This window comes from Danio aesculapii, chromosome 18 (genome assembly GCF_903798145.1).
Source record: "Danio aesculapii chromosome 18, fDanAes4.1, whole genome shotgun sequence".
In the NCBI taxonomy this organism is placed as follows: Eukaryota; Metazoa; Chordata; class Actinopteri; order Cypriniformes; family Danionidae; genus Danio; species Danio aesculapii.
In genome coordinates, this window is record NC_079452.1 from 7,714,874 (window position 1) to 7,742,027 (window position 27,154).

Genomic DNA, 27,154 nt, shown 5'->3' on the forward strand with positions numbered 1-27,154 from the left:
CATTTTCAGATGTCTTTGCTTTCCCTCATTCACGCTGAGCCGGAGCAGCAGCGTTTCAGAATGAAAACTCCGGCGTAGTGTGGACGCATGGCGGAACCGTAGCAAAACTTAAGCGTTTTAAAACGAAAACTTATTAGTGTAAACAGAACCTTAAGAACAACACGAACAAATTGAAAAATCTCTCATATCTCTAAAAACACTACTGTGTCTCTACAAGAAGCAACCGGGGTTGTTACATTTTGGGGTTGCCCAACATATTTACATTGTTGTCTGTGTTATTTGCAGCATGTTTCTGTGTTTGCATATGAAGTTTATCAAGAGGTTTTCTCAATTTTTTAGTTTTTTATTTGCATTTTCTTAACTTGGAGTGCATTTGAATTCTCTCATCCACCGTACTTGAGAAGGGTGGCACTATTGCACTGTTACTAGGGGTTATTACAAGACAATATGAAATATTACAAGACATTTATGAGCATTATTATAAAATATTTTAATCCGTTGAGTTACTATACATGGTTCTTCACCAGTTAAGGGATTAATATACTGTTTGCTTGTTTTTAGTGTGCCACTGTGGCTTCATCGTTCAGAAAAAAAAATGAAAGACTGAATCAACAGTCCCACACTATGAATTTGGTCTGGAAAAGGAAAGTGAGCACACCTCACATCCTGCTTATACCTGCTCTATTTTTAGTTCCTCTCAGATACCTCTGGGATTTCATTCACAGTTCTATTTTTATCCCTTCATTGCTCCTGTGTCCTTCCGTGCTTTCAGGATCTCAATTTAAAATCACAGTGAGCTATAAGCTAATGTTATGCTGACTTCTTAGGCCCCATTTACACCTGGTATGCAAGGGTTTCTTCACCCCCCAAAAAATACACTTTTAAATGAATTACCCTCAAGTCTTTTCAATCCCTTGAGACCTAAATTAAGATATTGTAGATGAAATCTGAGAGCTCCCCTATCCTCCATAAAGGGTAGGGCTGCAAAATATATGGTTTCAGCATTGATATTGCAACATGCTAATCTCCTATAGTCACATAGCAGGAGCGGCAATGTCAAGTTAGGGTTATAGTTAACCAGACTTTACAGTTACAGAACATAATACATACAGAACATTTCAAATTTGAACCCAAGAATCAAAGTTTATTATTTGCATTCGTTTTTTAAGGCCTGTGACTGTGTAAAACTTCCTAGCTTAATTAAGCCATTTAGCAATGATAACTCAAATATCTGTACCATAAAGATCAATTGTATATAATTATTTACTCAATGAAGGGTTGTTTTACATTTGATTATTCAATTTCACTACCTGAATATTATTAGACTCCCCCAGAAAACCACAACGGAACATTTATTTCAGTTGTATCTTTGCTCTGTTGTATTTAACTATACTTGTTTTAATTTATGCATATACATTTACCTACAAAATCATCCAAGTTCATATAAAATTATTAATTGCTCACAAATAGAGCCATTTAAGTCATCTTAATATATACATCCATACAATGTAATATTCTTTTTCAATATCGTGAAGCTCTAATAAAGTACTGCAGTCCTGAGACATTCCAAGGTTTAGAAAAGGTACCAAAAACATTGTCAAAACATCCCATGTGACTTCAGTGGTTCAGCTTTAATCATGTGAAGCTCAGGCAGGGGTGTAGTGGGCATTTTAACAGTGGGGGGGGGGTGGGGGGGGGTTGTGCATCTGTATGAAATCCAAAAGTTTACGTTCTTAATCGACTGTTTCTAAATGGTCTGTCTCAAAAAGTGAGGGGGACGTATCCCCCCCGGTTGCTACGCCCCTGATATCAGGTCAGGGTGCTTAATTTTTGCTTGAGTTTTTCCATGTATTTGTTCAGAGAAAAAGTGGGCAACACTAAATACAGATAAAAATGGGGTCCTTTTTGGCTCATCTACTTTTGACTAGTACAGTAGATGCACTATACTTGCCTTGACTTATTCCAATCCATCTAAAATGACGAGTTTTTTACAAACTGAGCTATTCAAGTCATCTTGCAAAATTGCATTCACATCATAATATATATTGCAGAACAGGAAAGAAAATGGGACTTACCCCTAGTACATATGCATTAGACCTGATGTGATTGCCTTTGTGGTGTAGACATTCATTAGGTCGAACAGCCAGACAACAAACAGCCACAAAGGACTGATAACAATCTGCTTTGTGACTAATTATATATTAATTAACTATTAACATCACAGAGCATTTTGTTGAAGCTCACTGGCCAAATGGGAATTCAATTTACTATCTGTAATCGTAAGTTTGGTTTGAAGGTAAAAATCTTTTAAATTTTTCCCTTGGTGTAGATTTGCTGGTGACAAAGCAGTTGATCTTTGTATTGCTTTCTGTTGTCTCCTTTCATGTTCATATGCTCTATAAATCATTCATTGGCTTTGTAAAACCAAAATAAATACTAGGTTACCGTAATAAAATCTCTGAATATTACTTAACCCTGTAGGGTATGTAAAAAAAGGTCTGTGATTCCAATGGTAAAAAAAAACTGTAAAAAGGCTGCAGTAACAAAACATAACCCGCTTAACAGTAAGTTTCTTATCATACATTTACTTTCCCAGAATTCCCTGCATGTCACTTTCATTTTTATGCTCTTTTTGTTGTCATTACTATGGTTCTTTTTAGTTTTTCATCAGTTATGTACATTTAGAGTTTTATGTTAATTGTAATGTTGATATATATTTTTTCATTGCATTACTTTAGTATCATGTGTTACCATGATGGTATTTAGTAGTTGTGTGAGTTATACTGTACAACTTCTATACATTCATAAGTTTCTCAGCTTGTGGGAAAAGTTGTTTGCTACGAGCATTAGTTCATTTTATAACTTTCTCATCTACACCTGTGTATGGTTGTGTTTTTGTCAGGGTAACAAAGCTATGTTGTGTAGATGTAAGTATGTTGTGTTGATGTAAGTAGGTAGGTATGTAAGTACTTCATTGGCACAGGTATGTGTAGAATATGACTATAAATTAATGAAATACGGTAATCTGCTGTAAAATCTGCAAAAGTATTACTACTATTACTTACTGTATTTTTTTACAGTAATATTTTGGCAACCACAGTTGTCATTTTTAACTTAAATTGTATAAAATGTATAAAATTATTATTTTTTTTTTAACGAAAATATCAATTTGTTGCTTCAAGGAAGCAATGTATCACAATGGACAAATTAAAATGTTTTTATTCTAAAAAAAAGAAAGAAAAGCAATTACTCAAATCATCAAAGTTTTTTACACATCACTTGAACAAACAGATTTATCGATTTAATGTAAATATGCATTTTATTCCTAACAAAATTCACATCTCTAATCTCTTAGGCAACAATGTACCTCTGTGTACCTCTGTGTAGTACTTCAATATTATTGCTCCACTTAGTCATTTAGCTATCTAAAGCAACGTTTAACATATTTTTTCAGAGATATTAATGTTGCAAAACCAATTATACCCCATTAAGTTGCATAAATAATTAAATCTAGACAGCGTCATTTAACTAAATATGTAAAATACTTTTCTTCATTGATTAATATCAAAACTAATATATCATTAATAACTTGAGATTTAATTGTTAATATAGTGTGTTTATTTTAATTGTCATTATATAAATTTAATTAAGTTGTAATTGAACAATTTAATCATTTTTGTTGTCATTAGTTTGTTTTGACTGAAGTAAAAATCTTTTCAGTAAAAAGTTCATTTAAGTTCCCCAAAAACCAATTCTGCCTACATAACTCACCTAGTCTGACCATTGTGTGAGAAACAGGGCTGGAATTCAGAGGGGTTTTCTCCTTCTGGGAAGCTTCAGGGAGATTAAAAAAGGACAGGAATGAGGATAATGGAGTTAAACATGTCTGTTCAGCATTATGCAACATACTCACACAGGCCACTGTTGTGCATGGGGAATTCCACATGAGTTAGGTGTGGCATACAGAAAAAAAATGTGTATATAGTGGTGTAAAAAAATGTTTGCCCCCTTACTGATATTTGTCACACTTCAATGTTTCAGATTATAAAACAAATGTAAATATTAATCAAATATATCACTTTAAGATGAACCATTTTTGCAGAGTCTCTTTCTTATGGCGGAGACCTACAAGTGGGACCTACAGTTCTTTCAGTGCTATTGTGGGGTCTTTTGTGACCTCTTGGATGAGTTGTTCCTGCACTCTTGGGGTAATATTTGGTCAGCCAATAATCAGTGAAGTAGTTTTGGTAGATTTTGTTTTTCTTTGTACTGTTTGTTTTGCAGTTTGTGTATTTTTTTATTAATTTGTTGCTCCTCGTCATAAAAATTATATATTATTCTTAATATAGAATAATATATTATTCTTAATTTCTATATAAATATAGGTTGTTTAGTTACAGTTTTCACAAAAAAGTAGAATTTTTCTTCTACAGTTAAGGTTATAATCAACTCGATCTGTAAAAATGTTTTGGCTCACACTTTACAATATGGTTCAATTAGTTAATGATAGTTAATATATTTACTAAACTCAACTATAAATGAACAATTCTTGTAAAGCATTTATTAATCACAGTTCAACCTTTACGAATGCATTATTAACATCTAAAGCTTGTTAACATTAGTTAATGTTTATTTTCATTAAATAACTGTTACAAAGGTAAGTAAATATTTTAATCGATTTGTTCATGCTCATTTGTTCACAGTATGTTTTTTGGCATTAATTGCATTGATATTATTGACAATAATGCATAAGTATCCACTGAGGGTCAAAAAAGTCCTGTATCTTTAGAGAAATGTATTAATTTTTATATTATTATGTGTTAAATTAATAGATATTAATTTCTTTCATATTAAACCAGGTCTGGCCACAAAAAAAAAATATCATTTCAAATACTCGACTGATGTCATAATGTGAAATTATGTTAGTAAATCTATTTTTTGTAAACAGACTCAAACACGAAATACTATTTCACACTGTAATAACTAATTTGTCGTTATTATCATAATAAGTCAAATTTTTATTGTGGTGAGAATGGTTATTGGTACATTGCATTATAACAATTATATATAATTTATCCCTATTTGTTCATGTTAGTAAATATATAGCTAATATTACTAGTCTCTTTTACTGTTTCTTTTTTTTTTTCTTTTTGTGACTAAAAAGCAGCAGATGGATCCACCTGTTGATAATAATAATCTTATATGCTATTTCAGTTCTTTCTTGCATACTTTGTTTTCCAGGCGGACGAAGAGAGGAATTATCATATCTTCTATCAGCTCTGTGCATCTGCTCACCTCCCGGAGTTTAAAGCCCTGAAACTTGGTGAGCCACACACACTAACACACACACACACACACACACACACACACACACACACACACACACACTGTGCTATTTCATTCAAGACTCTTGACTACCTTCTTTGCCATGAAGGACATAATTTACTCTAGTTGTAGTTCAATCAAGGATAAAAAAAACAACCTTTCGAGCAGTGTACTGTACCACACTTACCTATGAGTAGCCACAAATTTTCCCAGATAACAAACACTGACACTCAAAACACAAGCTCATGTGGAAACTTCAAATCATCTTGACCATTGGTGAATATATTCATATACATAAATTATTATATGTCATCCCGCTGTTCTTAATGGTTTGGCACCATCATGTGACTGAATAATAATAGAGTGAAGCAGGTAATAAACAAATTAAGTAGGTTAGTATAGACTTTATTGTTTTTTCCTTTTGCAAACTTTACATTTAAATAAAGAGCTACTGTAGTACATTATTAAAGGTCAGATCATTGGTTTTGTCTAGTTCTTTAATATTGTGGCAAGTAGCTATGTTTCAATTGGAACAATGTACATCTAGCCAGTTGTTTTTGTAAATAAAGCCCTTTTGTCTTATATAACAAGGTGATAAGCTCTATCAGGTTTTAGTGCAAGAACAACTGGCTAGATGTACAGTACATTATCCCTTACTTATTGCATGATTGTTTGGAATACTCGATTCTGATTGGTCAGCCCTGACAATACATTGACATTCATCTGCTTCACAAATCCAAGTTTGCAGAGCCCTGACGGTGTGGTTAAGTCGAACATTGAGTAAATTTACATAGGCAACAATACTTTAATATGATTTTAATGATTAAGACAATGCTCTGATTAAGAGTCACCATGTAAACAGTGATGGATTTAGGCCCATTACTGGCATTATTGAAGTAAACACCGCATTCAAACTATTACCGTCATGTAGGACTTTTCACCATAATTTCCGGACAAGATCCACACACACAGCTGTCAGTAAAGGACCACATGGCGCATGTATATTTCCATGTAAACGTAATCAGCAGTGTCTTCAAAGTTAGTGAAAGATCCAGAAGGGCATCCTGCTAATTTGATTCAGAATGGCACTTGTTTGTCAGACGGCTCACCAATTTGACTTTCGTTCACCGTCATTAATTTTAAAAAGCACCCGCTCCATTTTATTTGTATATATTTTACTTGAACGCATTAAATCTATATGTGCCTGATAGTTAGATGTGAAGCTAACATTAATCAGATTCACTCTAGTGAGCACAAAAAAACCGTCATCATAATTTACTTGAGTGCACACCTCAATGTCTCGCGCCCTCCTTAATAGGTGCTGGCACCCCTCTGGTGGGGCGCGCCCCACAGTTTGAAAACCCCTGGATTAGTCTTTGGTCCATTCAACTAGTTTAGTTTCTGCCAGCTTTGTGTTTTTGACTGTTTTGCACCAACTTGTGAATAAATGATGCGTAGCTAAGTAGGTTAGTGCGTTTTTTTTCTGTCAGTTTTGTGTAATTGATGTTATTTTAGTATCTTGTGAATGAATGATACACAGGTTAGTATATACTCCATGCAGCCGGTTTTGTTTCTGTTAGTTTTGTGTATTTGAAGTTTTTTTAGTATCTTGTGAATGAATGATACACAGGTTTAGCTGGTTTGTTTTGGTCAATTTTGTGTTTGTGACTGTTTTGCGCCATCTTGTGAATGAATCATATGGAGGTTAGTATATGCTCCATTCAACCAGTTTCATTTCTGTCCGCCTTGTGTTTTTGACTGTTTTGTGCCATCTTGTGAATGAATGATACATATGTTAGTCTATACTTCATTCAACCAGTTTAGATTCTATCAGCTTTGTGTTTTTATTTTACTCTTTTGCACCATCTTTTCAATTAATGATATGTAGGTTAGTCTATGCTCAATTGAACCAGTTTAATCTCTGTCAGCTTTGTGATTTTGACTTTTTTGCACCATCTTGTGACATAATAATGTGCAGGTTAGTATGTACTCCATTAATTCTATTCTGCTGTTTTCGGTTCTCTCTGCTTTGCATTTAATTGAAGGGTTAATAAACTAATACAGCGCAGAACAATGTTTTGTCTCTAATGTTTATGTTTTGTGGCAAGTAGCCATGTAATAAGTGAGATAAAGTACATCTAGGATGGTGGTTTTCAAAAAAATAAAGCCCTTCAGTCCTATTAAACTGCAGACATATTTATTCTGCAAAAACAACCTTTTTGGTGTACTTTATCCCTAACAGCCATAGTATCATTTTCCAGAAAGATCACTTTGGCAAGCTATTTTAACTCCCAATACAAACTCCAAACAAATTTTGTATTGGCCTGACTTCAAAATGACATCACAACAGTTCTATAATTCAACTTCCTTGAATCCTTGAATAAACAATTTCTAGATTCTATTTCCTTTAAATTCAAACAATGAACATTCCAGTCAATATTACACACTAATCTATTTTTCTTAGACAAATCCTACTTAGATTACAAGAACAACATTCTTTTAAAGTGTTAAGATTAGTCTACGAGACATGACATTATGTAGTCTACATGACATTTACATTTTATTCATTTCCCATAGTCACTGCAAACATTTTTCTTTTAATTTAATGTATCTTTTCTAACATTTTATTCAAAAATATGTTGCATTTGGGATAAATGGTCTCTCTGATACACACATTGTAATGCATTTATACATCTCTTCAATCATTTCTTCACCTCTGAGATTTTTACAACCAAAAAGTTATGTACAGTATGTAGCTTTAAACTGATATATGAAGATATGATTTATGTTACAATTTCTAAACAATTGTCATTTTAAATATTCTTATTTTGCCACTATGCTTAATGAGCTTTTTTGAATCTGCTATGCAGAATGACAATGGGGTATCACAAATATTTGAATTTTGCTCTTTTACATTTTTTGTTCAATATTTTTTCTGTAAGATATCAATTTTTGGTCGTAAAAATTGGTAATAATGACTAATTTGAAATACTAATTTGTGCATCTCCTGACTTCCAGGTGCAGCAATACAGCTGTTGTGGCTGGTGTATTCTGGGAAATTTTCTTACCCCTTGGTTTCGTGTGTGGTCTCAAAAAATATCTATTTTGAGGGCTGTCTAGGGCTAAGTTGTAGAATTGGGATTGGGCCTTTGAACACAAGCACAGATATTTTGAAGTAAGAACAACAAATATTGAAGTTAATAGTTTCAGGATTCCAACATTTTTTTAAATCTTCTTTTGTGTTTAATGGAACAAAAAATATCTATGTGGTTTGGAACAAGGAGTAAATCATGACAGAAATGTCATTTTTGGGGGAACTGTCATTAGAAAATAAATGATTTAAAATAAGACACTTCATAAAAAGTATTGTTTAAGATTTTGACCTTATTTTTATTTGATTTTTCTAAAATCCTAATCCAGGAAATCATGTAAAATCAGAAAAGTCATGGAGCCTTTAAATGTAATTGTGAACCGTATAGTTCCTTTGACTCAAAAAGGTTTGTAACCACTGAATGTTATTAGTTTCATATTAATATATTTAAGAATGAAATGTCCCTATTTTAATATCCAAGTAATTGTGTGAGAGTGTGTGTGGGTATCGTGTCTGATTAGAGTGTGTTCATGTTGGCACAGCATGTAGAGCGGCTATCAGAGCAGTCCTGCTGAGAGACGGGCTGTGCAGGTCTTAACACACACACACACACACACACACACACACACACACACACACACACACACACACACACACACTGTAGCTCCTAGTTGCACACACTCACCTCTCCCTATCATCTCTACTCTGTTTGCTTCACCCACTTGCTCTGAACACACACACACACACTGCTAGCTCTGTGTCGCTCCTGCTGTTTGCCTACTCAGCTGACTTCCTGCTCAGCTGACGCCCAGTTAATGTGAGTGTGTGTGTGTGTTTCTCAATAAGACCTCTGTTACCAAGCAACAGTGTATCATTGGTTTAATCCATGAAGAAGGTTTTCTATTTTATGGTTCAACTCTGTGAATAAGAGCTTTTTTAATGCAGATCTGTGTAGTACTACTATCCGAATTCTTGTTCATTAATGGTTGTGGGGTTTTCACAATTAATGCTCTTTTGATCCACACAGCGTTTCTGAAAAGCATTTGAGAAACGATTAGCTACATTTGAGATATCTTGATGCCCTAGAGACTTTGTTTCGCAGATCTAACACTGATGTGCGTTCAATATATTCGCCAACTGTTTACATTCAGAGACAATGTATGCAGTGGGGTAACTGTAATTGACCCTTCGCTAAGCCCCGCCCTCTTTTGTGCGTGGCACGTCTAATACAATATACTGCGCCCCTGTCAGACATTGCCAGGGATTTAATTAGTCATTTTTGGCGGACAGGTGAAATATCCGAGAAAGCCCGACAAAAAAGGACTGCAGTATGCATTACAGGGGTATATTCACGACATAATAGGCAACCAATTAGAGAATAATTCAATCAAAATTGAAGCTAGCTTATCCTAGCTGCCTCATACGCTGTCCATTCAACAGCTTAGTTCATGCACAGCAGGATAGGTGAAATTTAAAAATAATCTAATAATAACAAATTTATCCATGATTTCTATATTTTTAGCCAAAATGCCTGATAGATTAATTGTTGTGCAATGAAATATAGCGTTACTTACCGACGAGGAAACATGCATGGACGGTGCATCTACATAATTCATTTATAGAAAGAGCAACTAGATAGGCAATGTACAGTTCCTACATCTGTCAGTATGTTTGTGTGCTTTTCATACCATTTCTGTTCTAAGTGTTCTAAGTTAAGTGGAAGAAATAAATAAATTGAAATGCAAATCAAAGTATAAATAGCAGAATTGAACAAATAGATTTTCCCTACAAGCAAATATTAATCAGACACCAAATATAAAAGCAGACACTAACCCACTATAACATCGTCACCAATGACTAAATCTAGAAAAGACGGACGAAAACATCAGCGAACTGTAGCTCTGACATGGACAGATTGTGATCACATCTTGGTTTTGTTCTGTTGATATGTAATTTCAAATATGCGTAGCTTGAAACAGATGGAAATATGATTGCTATTAGTATGACTACTATGTTGAGGGCTTAAACAGACCAGTGCTCGTAATATCGAGCAGAAAAAAGGAAAACACCGCTGGGAAACATAACCTGCTTTGTATTTTTGTAGGAAACAGTTTAGATCTTTTTAGGAAAAGAGGTGTGTGAGTTATTGCGTCTATCACTGAATGTGTCAGGAATACATGTGACGAAAACAAAACCAACTTAACTCTGCTCCTTTTGTGCCCCTCACAGAGCTTGATCCATGCTGGCATTTCTCCCCTTGGGTTTTTGGTTTTGAAAAGGGAAAAAATTCCACCACCCTGTCCAAACTTTTAGGATTACGGGTATCAGATTTGCCCAATCCATATTCACAGCGCTTTGGCTTGTTTCCCTTACTTGAAAGCTTTACAACGCTCCTGCGCGTAGCTACGGTTGCTAAGCCAACAAACAATAAAATTAACAATAAAATGAAAACATGATATAAGGAACTGCCTATTTTCATTTTGATATTTGCAACTTAACAGACTTCAAAAATGTTGGGGCGTCGTGTAGCTGCATATTTATACGACCGTCATCTTCACTGTATGCTTATTTAAAACAAAACATATTATAATTATTACATAGCTGCCTCCTTTCATTTTCATTGAAAATACAAAACATACCCTCTCTTTCGCTGAATATCAGTTTTAATAATCAATAATAGCCATTATAAAAGTATAGCGTACAATACGTTTATACATTATAGGAAATCTGGCGGTTTGTTTACTTGTGGGAGATCCATTGGCATTTTGCTGCACATTAATTCTGACCAATTGAAAAGAGTTTAGGAAATACGTTCAATAACATCTGGCCAATAAGTGATGTGAATTTTGTTACATGACTGCATTTTGGTTCTTTTCAACTGGTTCGGACCAAATCAAACAGTGTGGTGTGAAAAAGACCCAAAAATGGCAGAAAAATGCTACAATGTATCATTTATTGCCCTTGGTCTGGACCAAATAAACAGAACCACAGATGTGAAAGCACCCTAACAATAACTATGGGTGTAAGATCACGGTTGATCCGTGATTCGTACGGATCACAACCCACGGTTCGAAACATACGTGACTTGGGAATTAATCATTTTTTTTATACTTTACTAAATTTGTAACGATCACAGAGAGATCGCCTCTTGCATCATTCAAATCACATGTATGAAAGCCTTAAGGCTTTCCTGTAAAATATAATAATGATGGAAGAAGTTGTGGTAGGGTATTCGGAATGTGGTGGGTTTCTTAAGTTATTACATGTGTTTCTTGTTTAGCCTGCATTAATTAATTCAGTGTAAGCTGCACGATTAATCAATTGAAAATCTGGCTCTCAACACCCACGCAATACAAATTATGAATGATGGTGATTTGTATACATTTATTAAAACTTCGAATCGCTGCATTCAAATCTGTGTTTGAAAAACACAAAAATCAAAGTCTTTAGTTTACCGTCAGATAACACAGAAGTGCTGGGATAACAGTTTGTAGTTTAGATAAAAGCACTGATGTTTATGGTAAAGATTAAAATCACGGTCATATGCATTTAACTTGACAGTCAAAAATGAAAGTTGTAGGCAGCAATTATATTAGGGGGCGACAACCAGCCATTAAAAATATACCACTATATTCTTCTTAAAAAATGATCCATCTAGCAATGAAGTATGAAGTTTTATGAGTGAATAACTGAATCATTTATTGAAAATGAGACTAAAAATAAATATGGGTTGTACAAATTATAATTTATACATTTAGCGTTATCAGCAATTATTTCTTTATTTTTAATAAAATTATAGGTTCTAAGTTCTGTTTGTTAAAACCAAAAGTGTCTTGCAGTGCTGTTTTAGTAATAAATGGAAAGCAAATTACATTTGTCTCCTCCCCTTTTTGGCTGATACACAAAATGGTCCAATCCGTGACTAAAATACCATAATGTGATCCGAACCGTGAGATTTGTGATCCGTTACACCACTAACAAATGCACTGCAGAATGTCACATTTTTAAATACACACACAAATTGCATGCATTCTATCAGTGCTGTCAATTGCTTTACACTCGTAGCTTGTTAGTCAGCGTTTAGAGTACATGACGTGAGTGATGTACTCACTAGATTTTTGCCCCTTAGGTTACACAGATTCCACTCTGCATGTAAACACATCATAAACTTGCTTTCTGTCAGCTTATAATGATAGATGCATATGTTAATGTAGTGTGTTCTCACATTAAATTAATCTCGCAAATTTATAGCCCATGAATGGCATATAATTCAACTTAAAGGGCACCTATGGTGAAAAATCTACTTTTCAAGCTGTTTGGACAGACATATGTGTAAATATAGTGTATAGCCAGTCATATTGGGGGGATATAAACACACCCAGTCTTTTTTTTTTCAATTTAAGAACATAAAAACAGTGGACCAATTGGAGCGGTTTTCAGACCGATGAGTGACGAATGAGTGCAGTCCCTCACTTGTATAATCATATCAACAAGAGAGGACATGCGCAAAGCAACCGAGAATAAAAGGTCTGTTCAGTTTGCTAGGATCATCAATCATCATCAAATGTGATCAAGAGTGAGTTTTACAAGTTTAAAATGTTTTAAAACAGAGCATGTGTGTAATGAATTACAGCGATTCACTTCAGCTTTACTTCATCACCACAGCCGCGTGTCAGAACAATTATAAAAGAAGATGCTTCAATCTTGGTTTGTGGACGTTAAATCAGGTTTATTTTGTACATTAACATAACAGATATTCATACAGCAGTGAATATTAACCTGTATCCTGTCACATATGCGTGCAAAAAGAGTGAAAAGCTAAACGTGCTGTCTGTCTGTCTGTCTGTCTGTCTGTCTGTCTGTCTGTCTGTCTGTCTGTCTGTCTGTCTGTCTGTGTGTGTGTCTGCTACGCTGTGTGTGTGCATGTGTATCTGTGTGTGTGTGGGCGTGAACTTTGTAACGACATTGTGTGTGACTCATCGTTAAGTTGACTCATCTTAACACAACAAATGCATCAAATACTCATTGGTAAAGTTCTTACTGTAGTATTTATCACAGATCGCTATGTGACATCTGCTTTATTTATGTCTGTCTGTTGTCTGACACAGCCGAGGGAGGAGATTAAGGCACATAGAAACGGTGGGCGGGTAGGACAAAAAGGTGCAGTACAACAAAACAGCCTCCTGGTGCAAAAATGTATAAAATAGAATCTTATAAAAGGTATAATAAATAATCTGATGGGTGTTTTGAGCTGAAACTTTGCAGACACATTCTGGAGACACAAAAGACTCATATTAAATCTGAAAAAAAGGGGTAACCTACAGTAGGTGCCCTTTAAAATCACCTTTGAAGGAATATGGCACTGATGTAAGCTACATTTTAATTTGCAGGGTATAAGGTGGAATCATTTTTCACAGTGTAATACTCACAAATCTTGAGTACTTTTAAAAGGGCTACTTTTATTCATACTTTAAGTTGTATTCAGAAAAGATAAATGGTATTTTGGTGCAAATTATACTTTTTTCCACCAATGAAGTGTGTACAGAATATGACTGTAACAAAAGATAGTGTAACGACAAACTTTCCTTACTCAGAAAATTGCATGTCAGGAGTTTAAATGACAAGACTTTAAAGTGTATACAGGTGTTTTTCTTATTTGTTATTAAAGTAACTGAAGTAGCAATAAGAAGCAGCATTAGTTTTTAGTTTATTATTTAGTTTTGTTCAATGATAACCAAACTTTAGGGTTATCCTTAAAAAATTCTGCTTTGTGTATCTTGTGCATTTGCATGGTATATTGTAATAAAAGTTAATATGTTTGTATGTTTCTCAACAGGAAAGGCTAATGATTTCCACTACACCAAACAGGGCAGGAATCCAGTCATAGATGGAGTAGATGATGCCAAGGAGATGTCGACCACCAGGAACGCCTTCATACTGCTAGGTGAGACTGAAAGAAACATTTTCTCCTGTAGCGTAGAGTGTAACATGTTAAGGAACTAAATTGGAGTGTATACACGTGCTGGTCATATAATTAGAACATCTTCAAAAAGTTTGTTTCCCTTATTCCATTCTAGAAGTGAAAATTTTATATTGTACACATTCATTCCACACAGACTGATATATTTCAAGTGTTTATTTCTTTTAATGTGGATGATTGTGATGACAATTACTGAAAAACCCAAATTCAGTATCTCAGGATATTAGAATATTGTAAAAAGGTTCAGTATTGAGACACCTGGTGCCACACTCTAATCAACTAATTAACTCTAAACACCTGCAAAGGCCTTTTAAGAGTCTCTCAGTCTAGTTCTGTAGGCTACACAATCATGGGGAACACGGCTGATTTGACAGTCATCCAAAAGATGACCATTGACACCTTGCACAAGGAGTGCAAGACACAGAAGTTCATTGGAAAAGAGGCTGGCTGTTCACGCAGCTCTGAGTCCAAGCACATTAATAGAGAGGCGAAGGAAAGGAAAAGATTTGGTAGAAAAAAGTGTTCAAACAAAGGGATAGCTGAACCCTGGAGATAATTATGAAACAAAACCCATTCGAAAATGTGGGGGAGTTTCACAAAGAGTGGACTGCAGCTGGAGTCAGTGCTTCAAAAACCTTGCACAGACGTATGCAAGACATGGGTTTAAGCTGTCACAGTCCTTGTGTCAAGCATCTCTTGAAAAACAGACAGCATCAGAAGCGTCTCACCTGGGATAAAGACAGGACTGGACTTCTGCTGAGTGGTCCAATGTCATGTTCTCTGATGAAAGTAAATTTTACATTTTCGTTGGACATCAGCAAACTCGCCTAACTTTAATCCCTTTAGAAAATCTATGGGGTATTGTGAAGAGGAAGATGCAATATGCCAGACCAATACAGACGAGCTGATGGCCACTATCAGAGCAACCTTGGCTTATAACACCTGAGCAGTGCCATAGACTGATCGATTCCATGCCTCGCCACATTGCTGCAGTTATTCAGACAAAAGGAGCCCCAACTAAGTATTCAGTGCTGTGCATGCTCATATTCTTCATGTTCATACTTTTGAATTGGCCAGTATTTCTAAAAATCTTTTCTTTTATTGATCTTAAGTAATATTCAAATTTTCTGAAGGTATTTCTGAAGAGATACTGAATTTGGGGTTTTCATTAGTTGTCATTGAAATCATCAAAATTAAATGAAATCAACACTTGAAATATATTAGTCTGCGTGGAATGAATGTATTCATTATACAGGTTTCACCTGGCACCTTTCAATTTTGTCTAGGCCAGTTTTATTAGTTTGTCTTTTGTCTGCTACTGTTGAACCACAATTCAAATATCCCTGATGTTGATAAACAATTTCAAGATGCAACATTATATTAATTTAAGGTGTATTTAGAACAGACAAAATGTGAGATTAATGTCTGATTAATTCCGAGTAAACTCATAACCATCGTGCAATTTAATTGCGATTAAATATTTGAATCGATTGCCAGTCCTATATATTACTGTGTTGTGTTAGCTTAGCAATATGCTAATGCAATTTCTGCACTGATTTCTTGATGTTTTCATATTTTAATTTTATTTTATTTTTGTCTTCAGGTATAAATGAGTCCTATCAGATGGGCTTGTTTCAGATATTGGCTTCCATTTTGCATCTTGGAAATGTAGACGTAAAGGATAGAGACTCGGACAGCAGTATTATTCCAGTGAGTCTGATGTTGACTTTAAAGTTCAAACAGAAACTAGATAACTGAACAAAAGTTTTGAAGTGCGGCTCTGTTGAATGCATTTCACTACACTTTTAGCACACAGTGTTACAATAAGAGTACAGTTAAAAGACATTAATAATGTGATTATCACAGTGTACTTAGTTTCAAAAAAGAAAATCAGTCTGGTAATGTTTATCTCTTTATGCGCTGTATAATAAAAAAAAGTCACCTTTTTACTTTGGCTTGTAGATTAAGTTGAATGTAATGAAAAAAACTAAATTGAAATCCACTGAAACCACTTGAAAATTCAGATTCTTTTGATTAATGGTTTATATTTATATGTTTGTGTAAAATGTTTTATTCTGTAAAGTAGCGATGACGTTTCTATAAATTTGATGTAACTCTTTATATAACTTTTCTTAAAATATCTTCAATTCAAGTTTAATTGAACTAGTGATTTTCACAATAATTAGCGCGAAGTGTGTGAATAAGTATGTATGGATGTTTCCTAGTGATGGGTTGCAGCTGGAAGGGCATCCGCTGCATAAAACATATGCTGAATAATTTGGCAGTTCATTCCGCTGTGGCGATCCCAGATTGATTAATATATATAAAGTTAATCCGGAAATTATTCATACACCTAGCAATTTCTGATTCATTTTTTGTTCAAATGTAAATAAAAGCTGAGAAATACATATTTTTTTTCCACAACGATGCCTCTTGTACATCATCGTATTATCTTTCGTGAAAGCCTGTGTCATTTCCAGCCAAAAACAAAAAACTTGCTGGTTGAATAAAACTTACTTTAAGTCAGAGTTTACCAGGGGTATAAATAATTTCAGGCTTGACTGTATACACAACCTGACAAAAGTCTTGTCGTCGAACCCAGTTGCAAAAAATAATGATTTGACTTCTAGTTGATCATTTGGAAAAGTGGCAGAAGGTAGATTTTTTCCAATAAATCATCTGTTGAACTGCATTGCAATCATCACAAATATTGCAGAAGACCTATTGGAACCCGCATGGACCCAATCAGTCAAGTTTGGTGAAGGAAAAGTCATGGTTTGGGGTTACATTCAGTATGAGGATGTGCGAGAGACCTGCAGAGTGGATGGCAACATCAACAGCCTGAGGGATCAAGGTATTTGTGCTGCCCATTACATTACAAACCACAGGAGAGGGCAAATTCTTCAGCAGGATAGCGCTCCTTTTCATACTTCAGCCTCGACATCAAAGTTTCTGAAAGCAATGAAGGTCAGGGTGCTCCAGGATTGGCCAGCCCAGTCACCAGACATGAACATTATTGAGCATGTCTGGGGTAAGATGAAGGAGGAGGCATTAAAGATGAATCCAAATAATCTTCATGAACTCTGGGAGTCCTGCAAGAACACTTTCTTTGCCATTCCAGATGACTTTATTAATAAGTTATTTGAGTCATTGCAGAGATGTATGGATGCAGTCCTTCAAGCGCATGGGAGTCATACACAATATTGATTCTTTTTCCACTGCACTATGACTTTATATTCTGTACTGTACATTATTTTTGTTGAGTGACAAGACTTTTGTCTCAGCAAAGTCAGACCTTACTGTCCTAATTAAATAATTAAAAATCAAGGAATGATCATATTTTACTTTGGTAAAATAAGCATAATCTAGAGGCCTTTGCCTTTCATATAAGCCACTTCTGATACCAAATGATCAACTAGAAGTCAAGTTATTATTTGTTGTTCATAAAACTTGGATAGGCGACAAGACTTTTGTCAGGTAGTGTATATCTGATGAAATAAATCTATATTGGGTGGAATTACCCAAATTATTAATTTTGATTTTGTTATTTTTACTAACTGTTATTTTCTGGAAAACAAAATATGTAGATGTCTAGATGACAGTGTTTTATTTGAATTTGAAATGTTATCAGATCTTTATGTAATAAAACAAATATCAACATTTTACTCAAACTCATCCCTAATAAGTCCAGTAAATCTAGAGACACTAATAATTTTCAAGTGGTCCAAAGCTGTAATTCCAACCTTTCATAGTATTTGATATTGATATTCAATTCAATTCAGTTTATTTTTAAAGCACTATTACAATGTAGATGTAGCAACGTCAAAGCAGCTTAACATAGAAGTTCTAGTAAACTGAAACTGCGTCAGTCTGGTTTTCAGAGTTGAAGTTCAGCTTAGTTCAGTTCAGTGTGGTTTAATTTTCACTTCTGAAAATCCAAACACTTAAGAGCAAATCCATTGATGCGCAGCTCCACAAGTCCCAACCGAGCAAGCCAGTGGCGATAAAGTAAAGAAAAAAAAAACTTGACAGAAACCAGGCTCTGTTGGGCATGACTATTTTTCCTCTGGCCAAACTTCTTGTGCAGAGCTGCAGTCTAGGCGGCGGAGGCTGGTACAATATTGAAGAGATTTTTATTTTTTTTTTTCAAATGTGAATTTATTTAAAGTTTTATTGCATTTTTACACATTCAGGATAATTTTTACCCACATACCCATGCATTGCACAAAATCTTATTTATTTTATTGTGCAATAACTATGTAATTCTTTTACTGTTCCCCCGACCAGCCAAACAATGGTCACCTGAGTGTGTTTTGTGAGTTGATGGGAGTGACATATCAAGACATGTCACATTGGCTCTGTCATAAGAAGTTGAAGACTGCGACTGAGACGTACATAAAGCCCATTCCCAAGCTTCAGGCCATAAATGCCCGTGACGCTCTCGCCAAACATATCTACGCCAAACTCTTCAACTGGATTGTGGACCATGTGAACAAAGCTCTGCATTCAACGGTCAAGCAACACTCCTTCATTGGAGTCCTGGACATTTACGGGTGTGTGTTGATACACATATACAGAACACACACTATCGGGGTTTTCATCACCCTGTTTTAATGCACAATTTCAATTATCACGTCAAAATTTTGTAAAAAAAACAAACCTTTTTTTATTTGTCAAATAAATTTCCACTGAGCAGTATGCTTCAGTACATTACAGTACAAATCACCCTGATCATTCAGTTCACATATCACGTCTTTTACAAACTAAAGTTCATTATTTAAAATATAGAAACACAACAAGCACGCTTCTTTGCATGTATGGAAGTCGTTAAGCTTTGTTTGAGCATGGTTCAATGTAGTTAAAATGGCGCTTCCTGAGTCTTGAAGCGCTTGAAACACCATATGCTTTGGACACCCAGTGGTCAAAATTCATAAGTGCAATAAAAACATTCAAGTGCACTTAGTTTAGAATCTAACATCATTAAATATTAAGTGTCTGTATAATATGTGGTCTTTGGAAAATGATTCACTGTTTTTTAACATTTGAAACACCATATGGTATGGTGGCCCAGTGGTCAAAATGTGTAAATGAAACAAAAATGTAGAATCGTTTTTTTTCCAAGCATATTGCGAACTTAAAATGGAAAGTTTAACCTTTAAGCACACTTAGTTTATCATCTAATATAATGAAATATTAACTGTCTGCATAATATGGGGTGTTTAGAAAATGATTCACTGTTTAGAAGCACTTGAAACACTATATGCTATGGACACATGGTGGTCAAAATGTGTAAATGCAACAAACATGTTGATTAAAAAAAAACAAAAAAAAAACATTTTGCGAACTTGAAATTGAAAGTTCAATCTTTAAACTCACTTAGTTTATCATCTAATTTAGTTAAATATTAGGTGACTGAATAACATGTGGTCTTTGGAAAATGATTCACTGTTTTGAAGCACTCAAAACACTATATGCTTTGAACACCTAGTGGTCAAAATGTGTAAATGCAACAAAAACGTTGAATTGTTTTTTTCAAGCATTTTGCGAACTGGAAATTGAAAGTTTAATCTTTAAGCTCACTAAGTTTATCATTTATTTTAATTAAATATTAAGTGACTGAATAATATGTGGTCTTTGAAAAATGATTCACTGTTTTGAAGCACTCAAAACACCATATGCTTTGAACACCTAGTGGTCAAAATATGTAAATTCAACAAAAACGTTGAATCGTTTTTTAAACATATTGCAAACTTGAAATTGAAAGCTTGATCTTTAAACTTTAAACACTTAGTTTTTCATTTAATATCAATTAATATTAAGTGTCTGCATGGTATGTGGTCTTTGGAAAATGATTCACTGTTTTGAAACACTTGAAATACCATATGGTATGGAGGCCCTGTGGTCAAAATCTGTAAATGCAACAAAAACTTAAAATAGATTTTTTTTTCCAAGCATAATGCGAACTTGAAATTGAAAGTTTAATCTTTAAGTGCACTTAGTTTATCATCCAATATGATTAAATATTAAGTGTCTGCATAATATGTGGTCTTTGGAAAATGATTCACTGTTTTAAAGTGCTCGAAACCCCATATGCTATGGAGACCTAGTGATAGGAATGCACCGATAGAATTTTTTTGGAACTTATCCGATCTCGATACCAAAATTCTAAGTATTGACCGATACAGATCCATTCCTGATGCTGTGCCGTTTTTTTATTTATTTTTTTATTTATTTATTTTTTTCATTAACATAATACATTTTCTATAGTTCTGGTGATAAACTCAAACAGTATATCTTCTTTAGTAAAAATAACACACCTAAAGGCCAACTGTATATGACAGATGGCACAATCTTAACATGATGCTTGCTGTGGTCCAGCTTATGTTTCCTTTTTAATATAATGATTTTTCTTTGAAATCTGTAATAGGCTACCCTAATCGATGGTAAAATAACCAACCTTTTAGCAAAGCCTGATATTTGCTTGCAGGTTCGATGCAGACTAAACTAAACCGTCTGAGGCGTTTTACTTATTAAACATTCCCTCGCATAAACTCGCTGCAAGTGAGACGGAGAAACTGAAAGCATCCCTGAAATTTTTTTTTGTCTGAAAAATTATCTTTTTAAAACGATTTTTGTTTGGTATAATTTGTTGGTTATTTTAATGTATTTTTGTTGGTCAGTTATCTACAAAATAAACAAGAATATTAGAGGTGAAGTTCAAAACAAGGTCCGCTTATATGCTTCAGCGCCCAAACTGACAAACAGGTCTGCTAAATAAAATATTAATATATAAAATTACAAATACAAACTATTCGGACCACTTAAAGTATTCCCCTCGGAAGAATAGCCTAAACTCAGTCGGAAGGATGAGAGAACAGAAACTTATTATAAGAATAATCTTACGGAGCGGAGCATGTCACATCTGCGCAGCCAGTGCCTGAATGAAGCACTTGCATCACTGACACAGCGCTCAGCCCTATGGTATACGGACACTTCTAAAACTGCAGCATAAAGGGGAAGAAATCAGTGCGTTGAGGATCTGTCCAATGTATTATTGAGCCTTTTCTCATTTAAAGTTTCAGGTAGGCTTCCTGTGTTTGCAGATATTAAGTGAGCAGATAATAACCATTTCTACTCCAGTGTTATAAATGCGATCTGCTAGTCTAACAGACACAGCGCAACATGATTTTAAAACAGCAATGATCTACATGTTGCAGTTCAAAATGAATCCTTTTAATGCAAAACTAAATGCATTTCTCCACCGATTACTTAAATTAACAGGAGAGTTTTTCGTGTTGTCATGAACGCAACACGCAGTTTGAATCGTTAATGAATTAAGAATGATTGACAGGCGCAGCGGCAGGAATATATGCGGTATCGAACCGATATCCAATCCAAGTATTGGGATCGGTGCATGTCTACCTAGTGGTCAATGTGTAAATGCAACAATGTTTTTTTTTTTTTTAATATATATGCAGTTTTTATAACCTATAGATGCTGTTAGTTTATCATCTAATAACATTAATTATTAAGTGTCCAAATAACATGTGGTCTATATATTGTTATTATATAGATATTGTTTGTTCCATCATGGGCTTTGCTAAACAGGCCAACTAGTGACGTTTGGGGGTCTGAGTGAATCCTCACAATTAATGTGAATTTTATAATATTGCACAGATCACCCCCTAGTGGAGAATCATTGAATTTTCATAATGAAGCCAGTTTACTGAAATCACGTGACTCCGCCTTTTTAATACATGCTCAGAACCACTTATTCGAAACAAACGATTCGTAAAGGTTTCGAAGCTAGTGCTACAGCTACCCGTGTTGTCTTTCCAGTTTCTTGGTTTCTAGGTTAGCAATACCGCCATCAACCCCTCGAATAGCTTGATGGAAAGCACAACTAATTTGCTTGCTTTTTTAAAAACTTTTTAATGCATTTCTTTTTGAAAACTTTGAAAAGTTTCACTTCACATTATGATAGTAATATAGCTACAGACTCTGAACGTTAACCGAAGTGAATTGTGAAGTTTTGTTTTATTGTTCCAGGTTTGAGACTTTTGAAATCAACAGTTTCGAACAGTTCTGTATCAACTATGCCAATGAGAAACTACAGCAACAGTTCAACATGGTGAGCCATCTGAGGCCAGATCTCCTCCATTCATGTTTGATTATTGATCATTTTCATTCTGTTAATTAATAGTAATGTATCTTCTGTGATGTATCTGTCTTCTCGTGTCTAGCATGTGTTTAAGTTGGAGCAGGAGGAGTATATGAAAGAGCAGATCCCGTGGACTCTCATTGATTTCTATGATAATCAGCCGTGTATCAACCTTATAGAGGCCAAGATGGGCATCCTGGACCTGCTAGATGAAGAGTGCAAGGTACATTGTCACAGTCTTTTATAGTCATTTTAGAATGTGTTTTATATTTTGCAGTCATCCATAAAAGCATCTATGCAAATCCAGGGTGATATATAAAAATGACAATTACTTACAATTACAAATTATTTTTGTTATAACCATTTAATTCCTGTAAACCTGTCACAAGTGTTGCACCACAGGTGATCGAGACTCGGAGGTTATACATTTAAAAAATGTTTTTTACTACATAAACACTAACATGGCACACAGGCATCACAAGGAAGGTTGATAGTACAATACCTGACAACGAATTAAACCAAAACGGGTATAAATACACAGGACAAGATTGAACAGATTACAAACAGAGGTGAGACAACAGGTGGAACTAATGAACATTAACACACAGCGGAAAAACAGAACAAAGGTGTCACATAACATCAACACAAGCACATGGAAACATGGCACAACATAACATTACATGACACAACATAACATGCAACATAACACAACGAAGACACCAGACTGTGACAAAACTAGGTATTTGAATACACATAATGATTTACAGATGTTATGGGTCTGTTTACATATATTTGTACTCTGGAATTTATGGAAGTGCTTTGACAAACATATAAACTTAAAATAGCTGCTTTGAAACGACTACCTTTCGTTTTAAGTACATTGCAAGTTCATTTTTGGCCTCTGTATTCTGTTTTACTAATTTTTAAATGTTTAAAAAAAAGAAAAATAATAATATTAATATATATACTATATACACTTCTATACAGCTTAAAGTTACATTTAAAGGCTTAACTAGGTTAATTAGGTTAACTAAGCAGGTTAGGGTAATTAGGCAAGTTATTGTGTAATGATGGTTTGTTCTGTAGACTATTGAAAAAAAAAAATTGCTTAAAGAGGCTAATAATTTTGACCTTAAAATGGTTTTTAAAAAATTTAAAACTGCTTTTATTCTAGCCGAAATAAAACAAATAAGACTTTCTCCAGAAAGAAAAATATTATCAGACATACTGTGAACATTTCCTTGCTCTGTTAAACATCATTTGGGAAATATTTAAATATAATAATAATTCTAATTCTAATAATTCTGACTTCAACTATGGTCACACTTTATTTTGATGGTCTGTTTGTTGAATTTAAGTTACATAAATTCAACATTGTTACATAAAATTACATTGCATCCACCCGCCAACTAATTCTCAATAGATTATAAGTAGACTGTTAGGTTGGGGTTAGGGTTAGTGTAAGTTGACATGTACTTGTAAAGATTCTTATATGTCTGTTGAATGTCTGTATCAACCGGTATTAAGCAGACAGTCTATTAATACTCAAATGGGACCATCAAAATAAATTGTTACCACACACACACACACACACACACACACACACACACACACACACACACACACACACACGCACACACACATACACACACACACACACACACACACATATATATATATATATATATATATATATATATAAATATATATATATGCCCCCCTGTTTATTTTTCCCCCAATTTTCCCCCCAATTTTTATGTGTATATATATATATATATATATATATATATATATATATATATATATATATATATATATATATATATATATATATATATATATATGTATATGTGTATATGTGTATATGTATATATATATATATATATATATATATATATATATATATATATATGCCCCCTGTTTATTTTTTCCCCCAATTTCTGTTTAACTGAGAGAAGATTTTTCCAACACATTTCTAGACATAATAGTTTTAATAACTCATTTCTAATAACTGATTTATTTTATCTTTGCCATGATGACAGTAAATAAAATTTGACTAGATATTTTTCAGGACACTTCTATACAGCTTAAAGTGACATTTAAAGGCTTAACTAGGTTAATTAGGTTAACTAGGCAGGTTAGGGTAATTAGGCAAGTTATAACGATGGTTTGTTCTGTAGACTATTGAAAAAATATATAGCTTAAAGGGGCTAATAATTTTGACCTTAAAATGTTTTTTTAACTAAAAGGTGCTTTTACTCTAACAGAAAAAAAACAAATAAGACTTTCTCTAGAAGAAAATATATTATTAGACATATTGTGAAAATGTCCTTGCTCTGTTAAACATCATTAGGGAAATATTTTAAAAAGAAAGAATTCAAAATTAAAAAATTCAAAGGTTTTCAAAGATTTATATATACTGTATATAAATCTAATACTTTACATTTAATTAGCATTAGAATAAAGTAGAATTTCTTTGCAAAAGTCTTTAATGTCACTTTTTTTCCTGATAAAGATATTAATTAAGATAAATAGAAAAACTATTACTCCCCAAATTTTAATGGTACTATACAAAAAATGCAAAAAAAAAAAACTTGAGAAGCACATAATGTTTAATCATGTTTGGTACTACTGTTCTTACATCGTACACTGAACAACCTTTTTTTCTCTCAGATGCCGAAGGGTTCGGATGACTCCTGGGCTCAGAAACTCTATAACACTCATTTGAAGACGTGTGCACTTTTTGAAAAGCCGCGGATGTCCAATAAAGCTTTCATTATTCAGCACTTTGCAGATAAGGTATACACACGCACACACACGCACACACACACACACGCACATACGCACACACACACACACACACACACACACACACACACACACACACACACACACACACACACACACACACAGGCTGCTCTAGCATTTCTAAAGAGCTTTGGTATACAATACTGTTTGTGTCTTATATCAATATCTGAAAAGAAAGAAAATATATTTGATGAGCTTACTCACAATTAGTGCATAGTACCAAAAAGTGTGTATTTATTGCATAATTATAGATGATACACAGTACTGAGTCTTTTTTGGAGGAAGGAGGAAATGTTGACAGTTTTGAAATAAGTAATTTCATTCAGTGTCATTCACTATATTGATTCAATATTCAGTACAGGATCAAATATCCAAGCTTTGTCAAGATTCACATCTAACTATGTAAAAAAAGGAAAAAAATCTCTGCTTTTTCGGATTTGTCAGGCATGTGTTTGAGCAAAAGATTTTAATTAAAGGTCTGATAACATTTCCTCCAAATTTCAAAAGCATTTCTCAAATGACAACATTACAAATGAAAAACTGCACAAAAGCATCACATCAATTTAAATGGGTGCTCAGTCAAACAGCAAAAAGTGCAAAAATATATATTCAAAAAGGCGGCAACACCAAAGCTCCAAAAATGCCAGTTTATATTGTAATCCAGAAGTATATAAAAAAGAGCAACAGACTGTGATGAACGCTGTGTGATGAAGAACCGATGTGGTCAAAATGTTACACGCCTTATATCAGCCTTTTTGATTCAATAAATTGGTATTTTTGGAGCTTTGGTGTTGCCGCCTTTTTAGCAGCATTTTTCGTTTTTATTTAGTTAAATGTCATATACAAAAGAAACATAAAGAAATTACATGAACACATAACTGCATTAAAAAAATCTCTCTTTTTCAAATTATAGCATTATTATTTTCTAAAAACTATAATTTTTTTTAAAGTTGTTTTTTTTGCCCATTTTTTTTTTTTCAAATTGCTTTCCTAAAGGCTTGTACGCATCGAGACGCTTTTCGTTTGCATTTATCGTCAGCATTTTTTGAGACTTTTTTTTTTTCCGGATTCAAACGCAAGCGATTTTCAATGCCGTCGAGCGGAAGAGTATGCAAAATCACTTTAGACTGACTTTAGATGGCACTAGACAACTTTAAGCTTCTGACACATGCTTGAAACACATAAGAAGAAGACAAAGTTGACACGCTTGTTGTTATGGATTGTTCAAATGGCAGCTTCAGCTCTAGCAATGAAGGAATGATTATTGTTCACCAGTGCAATAAGCAGCTCCACCTCATTGACAGTTTTGCGCTTGCGCAAAACAAAAACACGTTGGTGTGCATGATCACATCGGTGCCCTTTATTTAGTCACGAGGCGTTAAACGTCGACGGAAAAAGCGTCCCGGTGTGCATCGGCCTTTACTCTAAAGTTAAAACATTGTTAATGTTGTCTAAAAATGAATATAATCATGTTTGAAAGCATGCCACCATTTTGTGATTTTGACCAATTGTCATTTTTTTTTACAGTTTTATTTGAAATTTATAAGAAATGACATGAGTAGTTTGCAGAACAAAACAAACAACGATTATATATTAAATAGTATTTCTGGAGAACATTTTCAAGTGGTCTCTTAAAGCAGTGTTTCTCAACCACGTTCCTGAAGACTACCAGGTCTACATATTTTCCATGTCTCCTTATCGAAACACACCTGATTCAGATGATCAGCTCATTAGCAGAGACTGAAATACCTGTAATGGGTGTGACAGACAAAGTAGACATCCAAAACAT

At 34.1% G+C, this 27,154-nt stretch overlaps 1 protein-coding gene across 1 annotated transcript in view; it reads left to right on the plus strand.

Moving 5' to 3' along the window:
• myo5aa (myosin VAa) overlaps positions 1 to 27,154 on the plus strand; it is a 160,270-nt gene that overhangs the window by 62,531 nt on the left and 70,585 nt on the right. Inside the window, exons 7-13 of the mRNA XM_056478058.1 lie at positions 5,242 to 5,323; positions 14,253 to 14,360; positions 16,000 to 16,106; positions 18,684 to 18,949; positions 22,446 to 22,527; positions 22,640 to 22,780; positions 25,231 to 25,356. Of these exons, the coding sequence (XP_056334033.1) occupies positions 5,242 to 5,323; positions 14,253 to 14,360; positions 16,000 to 16,106; positions 18,684 to 18,949; positions 22,446 to 22,527; positions 22,640 to 22,780; positions 25,231 to 25,356 (912 nt within the window). The remainder of the gene's footprint in view (positions 1 to 5,241; positions 5,324 to 14,252; positions 14,361 to 15,999; positions 16,107 to 18,683; positions 18,950 to 22,445; positions 22,528 to 22,639; positions 22,781 to 25,230; positions 25,357 to 27,154) is intronic.